Below are 5,744 nucleotides of genomic sequence, written 5' to 3' on the forward strand. Positions count from 1 at the left end.
CAATTCCTTAAACAGAGGATGTGACAGGTGAGTGTGGCAAGAGGGGTCTGATTTTCTATTTGATGGCTCTGTAACCAAATAAGATTGAAGGCTATAAAAATTACACTTTGCATGAGTGACGACAACATTATGAGTTATGGTCATGAAATTCCATACTTCTTGAAGAGGTGTTAAATAAATTAGAGAAGAGGGAATGCCCAGAGAGCAAATGTCACATTTCTCACACATTATAATGTATAATTGACATTAAATTTCATACTTCTTGGAGAGGTGGTAAATAAATTAGAGAAGAGGGAATGCCCAGAGAGCAAAGTCACAATTCTCAGACTAGGAAAAATTCTAGATTTTATTTTAATATTGCCTTATAAAAGTGAGAACTTAAAACTTTTATAATATTAAAATATGGATTATTAGCTACATTTGTATGCTATATTTATTGGTATACCATGAAAAGAAAGTAGTTTAAATTTTGAATGTAACTCACTAAATCCTAGTGACATGCACAGAAAAAGATGTATGTGGAGAAAGGGATAAGGCTGCAACATCAGTCAAGTTCAAATGGATAATATATGTATATGTAAAATTTTTTATTTTTAAATTTAAAAAACTTGAAACAATACATTCTGATCAAAGCAAGCTATGTACATACTCAATACTAAAAATTAATCCAGTAATTAATCTTCTTACTATAATGGGTCTTATTTTACGTTTATTACACTTTATATGTGATTCTTTGTGCCAACTCTTATCAAGATGGATGTAGTGTATATGTCAGTATCTATGTATGTAACCAAAACTCCTGCACCATCTATTGAATGGCACCACAAACAAAGATCCATAAAAAAATAACACTTTAGGTATTCAAGAATCAGACAATTAGAAAAATAACTATGGTATGTGAAACAATTTCTTTATAATAGTACAAAAGTTTAAACAAAAGTACTCTCCTCACAAAAACAACACAAACCTCACAAGGACTGTAAGGGAGGGTTTGAGAAACTGGAGTTCTTAAAAAACTATTATTTTTTCAATAAATGTTCCACTTTTAATATATAAAAACATTACAGTTTATATCAGTAAAATGTATGAAAATTGTGAGCTCTGTACACTGAACCATTTTCATGCAATGACTTGCATATGACTAAATACTACAATCCAAACACTTTTCCCGTGCAGTACTTCCCAGAAAGTCGTTTTTTAGAAAATGTTTATTTTTTCCTAATTTTTTTTCAATGAGATATGAATACTATGATTAGTAATTACTAGCACAAACAGCCATCCACAGGGCAGCATTTCTGCTAGTATAGCTAATTTAATTTATCATTCTTATTTATAACTTAATTCTTCAGTTACACACCCTTGCTATTAGTGATATTTTTGGCAATAATCCCTAAAATCCTTGCTGCAAGTGTAATAAACTAAGCAATTGTATATTTAGGTTAAAACATGTCTTGGAAGCAAGTATGCTTTACATGTTCAAAGAAGTATCTGAATTTTATAAAATTTCTGTTAGTTTATTTTATTATAATTTTTACATTTCAAAACTTTTGTTATAATCACCAAATTACAATTCACTAATCCATTAATTATAAACCAAAAAATACAACTTTCAGACCTGTTCAGCAATGATGATAAAGTATTAGAATGTTGTGAAGTAAGATTGCATTATTTCACATATATCAAACCATTCAATCACACTAACTACTTAAGTTTATTTTCTGATAGATAAAATAAATGGACTTTTTCAGTTTGTGACTAACTACTGTTATAAAATAGAACCTCATCCTCCCATATTTCCACCCCTTTCTTTTGAATTAGATCCTGAAAACCCCTAACCAAGCACAAATAAATCTGCTAAAAATTCTGATTTGTTGAGAAGACAGGGAAACATACAAACTAGTTGTCACATGCTATTTTCATTGAACATCAAATGTGTTGCAAGTTATGTTCCAATTTAATCATGTTGGTACATTTGTAACTAGTCTATCTATATCCTAAAGGTAATAAACAATAACTTCTTGCATACTTAAGGCAACAATCATTTTGCACAAATAATTTTTCTCATTTCTCAGTCTTTTATTCTGCAGTAATATTTCCTATTTGTATTAAATTTGGTAGTAAGAAATGACCACTTACACTTTCTTCTACTGAGATAATTATGATGAAATGTAGTAGTTTAATTACCTGTCTTATGTATCTGATATTTTAATGTCTTCCATAGTAAGTGTTCCCTTCTATAGTCCCAGTAAAACACAAAATAATAGTGATGACATTTTAAACTAAAGCTAAACTCCAACTTTTATCATTATTATCAGTAAGCTTTGATAATGTGGACTTCTAATGGAGTAATATTAGTCATAACACAGCATTGCTAACTACATTTTGATGAAATGAATAAAATAACATAACTATTAAAATCAACTTGTTAATTATATATATTACTGCAAAATATAAAATTTCTTATGTGCAGAATTTGCTAAAATATATTGAAAAACTATAAAAATGTTTACACTGATTTCACACAGTGTAAAGAATGGCACAAATTCCCAAGGTGTGCATTAGGAAGGGTATGTAAATAGAGAATTAAGATAGGAGAGATAAAGTACAAGTCAGTAAAGTAAAATTTAAAAAGCCAAATTATCAATATACAAATTATTGCTTTTTATTATGAAAAACCATTAAGAAGATAAATGTTTTAAAAATATGAATTTTCTTTACTAATGTCACGATTCTATACATCTGTTATGTGGAGGGTGGAAATGCATTTTGTTTGTATCACTGACATAGTTTGGAGCATAAATGTACAATAATGAAAGTTCCAAAACAAATTTTCATAAAACTCTCAACCCACAATGTCCCAACTGTAAAAACACCTATTTATAAATGTTTCTTATACTGACAATTTTTTATTGACTTTTTTTTTCCCCCACTAACTCAATAAACATTTTACTTATTTGTTATTTTTTTTATGTGAAAACATAATTGAACAAAGGCTTTCTAAGACCAAGACAGATATAGATCATCAACAGGGTTACCACAATGTAAGATAAACAAAAGCCCTATCAGTCAACTAATTTATAAAACAATAACATCCATTTTTAGAAACAACGATAATTTTTTATGTAATGTCAGCTTCATATTTTTCCCATACTATTTTTAATATATCTTTCCAACAACTTCCTACAACAGAATTCAAACTAATGGGCCTACAATTTCCCAGACCTCTTCCCTCAAATCAACCTTTCTAAAAAATAAGATCACACTGAATGCTCCCAGTATCAAGATATTAAAAAATTAAAGCTGAAACTCACTTCTTTCCATACTAAGCTTCTTCAAAATTTGACACTAAACTTTGTCAGGGCTAGGAATTTTTCTCGTTTTCTTTCAACAATTAAAAAATTGTTTCTCCTTTATTAGTAAAACCACTACTAAAAGGTTGATTAACACCTCAACTGTATATCTTTCGTATATCAGCTTTCTGTTGGAATGGAATGTCATTCTAAATCCCTCCCCTTTTTATTGCAGTTATCTTAAACATAAACACTTTATCTCATTTTGTTAATAATAATCCAAATCATTCACTCTTTTACAAATAGATTTATCAAATATTAAGGCACTTAAGTAGTAAATATCAAACTTACAGGCACTTACTTGCATATATTGCAGGATATTATTAGAGAAGCAAAAATTGTGTGCCTAACATCACAAAGTTTTTTTATATTACACACCCATATTTAAAAAAAAAGTAAAAAATTTGCACAATGACTTTATCAAAAATTATTTAATAAATAAAATATAAATTTTATTCAAAAAAATTGAACTAGGAAGTACAAGACTAAGTATTAATGTTTTTATTACTGGAAATTATGCATGTAACTATTTTAATGTCACATGATTAAAAATAAACACTTGCAGACATTCTAATGGACTTTGGCATGATTTTCTTGAATAGTCCAATAAATTTTTATAAATTAAAAACTAATATTTTGCACTGTAACAATGCACAAGTCAGTATGATTTGTTCCCTATTCATATTACACAAGCCAAAAAGGTTACTCACATGAGCTACTGAAACCCAACTTTGAATCATCCACTGATGAAATTAATCAAAAACGAAATTACACACAATTCATATAAATATTATTATTAGCATGCCTAGATTAGATGCTTAACTTAATTATTTTCTACCAAGTTCTTTCATTCCTAAAATAAAAAAATAGAATGTATATGGAAAAGTACGTTAGCTGAATATTTCCTTGCTATATAGTATTTATAAGTTTGATGTCTGGTAAAAAATAATTATATAGACCTATAATAAATTACATTTTACACCCAACCTAGCCTCTCTTTTACAACTTTATAATCAAATTCAAATAAATGTTCCTTCTTAAGAAAAAGATTAATTACATTGTTGCAGAGAGCCCAATAAGCTGTCATATCCATAGCCACAGCTGGACGAGTGTTCCAAACTTGAGGAAAAGGTGGTATTTGGTTACCGGTTTTATCCCAAGGTGGATTCATTTGCGCCATTTCTTCTTCAACCTTGTTACACTTGAAAGAAGCCTGTTCTAAATGGCAGCCTATGACTGTTCAAATCAAATTCAAAGGGCAAGTTAACCCTAACTTTTTTGTTGCAACAAGCGAAGAGCTTTTGAAGTTTGTGTATTGAATGTATATTAGGTAAAAAACCCAAATTTTCAGAAGATTACCTGCTGTTCTAGACCTGATCCATATTGGTTGGATTCATTAATCATATTATGCTACAGGAAGTATCTTTTTTTCTTCTAAATTTGGACAGCTTCTTTCTTCGTGAAACTCGCGCTTGCAACAAAGCAAAGACGTCTTACCCCCTTGAAAGAAATGACGTCATCTATACCTTTTAAGATTTATTTAAAAGGATAAATATTTTCATTTGTAAACAAAGTTATAAAATAAAAATATATAAAAATAGTTTAATTAGGAAAATAAATACATAATGATGTTTAGTTACTAAGAGAGTATAAAATAATATCATTCGAAACCAAATTTCAGAGAAGTGTTTCATATTAGACAGAAGAAACTTTATCATTGATATAAATTATTTCGTTAATTTTTTCCTAACTTCCTAGGAATAATTATGTAATTACTTTAACCTTTTAATTATATATATTAAAATTAACTAGTTAATAATGTTTGATGATTAGACCCTATATCTTCAAATAATTAATGGCAAAGACATTATGAATAATTGTTTACTTTAAAGTAACTTCTATTTTATAGATATATTACAAAAGAAAATTTTAAATATGGTATGCCTAAGGGCGTAACATTTCTGAACCACGTGTATAAGATTAAGTTGCTGTTAGCCGCAAAGCTACACAAAGGTCTATCTGCGCTCTGCCCACCATGGGTAACAAAACCTGGTTTCTAGCAGTATAAGTCCTCAGACATACCGTTGAGCCATTGGGGGACATAATATTGTTACGTCTCCTTTGTTAATTAACTTTCCGTAACTTCGTTCCGACGAAACTTTAGCGACACAAGTCCTTACTTAATAAAACTGGTTTATTCTTTCTGAATATAACTTTACGATACACTTGATTTCAACATTCGCTCTAAAACAAACGCTATAACAACGAACGTGCTCATCTTCAATAATACTCTCTGACTGCAGATCAATTACTCACTGTCTACACACACATTGTTGTCACGTTGTGAGCGTCTTATATATATACCAGACAAACATATATCTAGTAAATGCTAGG

General features: G+C 29.2%; 1 protein-coding gene across 1 annotated transcript in view; it reads right to left on the reverse strand.

Annotated features, from left to right (window-relative positions):
* LOC106475031 (putative ATP-dependent RNA helicase an3) overlaps positions 1 to 4,815 on the reverse strand; it is a gene marked incomplete at its 3' end in the record, with an annotated part of 31,797 nt that extends 26,982 nt beyond the window's left edge. The window contains exon 1 of the mRNA XM_013935728.2: positions 4,408 to 4,815. Within this exon, the coding sequence (XP_013791182.1) occupies positions 4,408 to 4,530 (123 nt within the window). The remainder of the gene's footprint in view (positions 1 to 4,407) is intronic.
* Positions 4,816 to 5,744: the final 929 nt, after the last annotated feature.

The sequence above is a fragment of the Limulus polyphemus genome, unplaced genomic scaffold, assembly GCF_000517525.1.
Source record: "Limulus polyphemus unplaced genomic scaffold, Limulus_polyphemus-2.1.2 Scaffold7993, whole genome shotgun sequence".
Taxonomy (NCBI): Eukaryota; Metazoa; Arthropoda; class Merostomata; order Xiphosura; family Limulidae; genus Limulus; species Limulus polyphemus.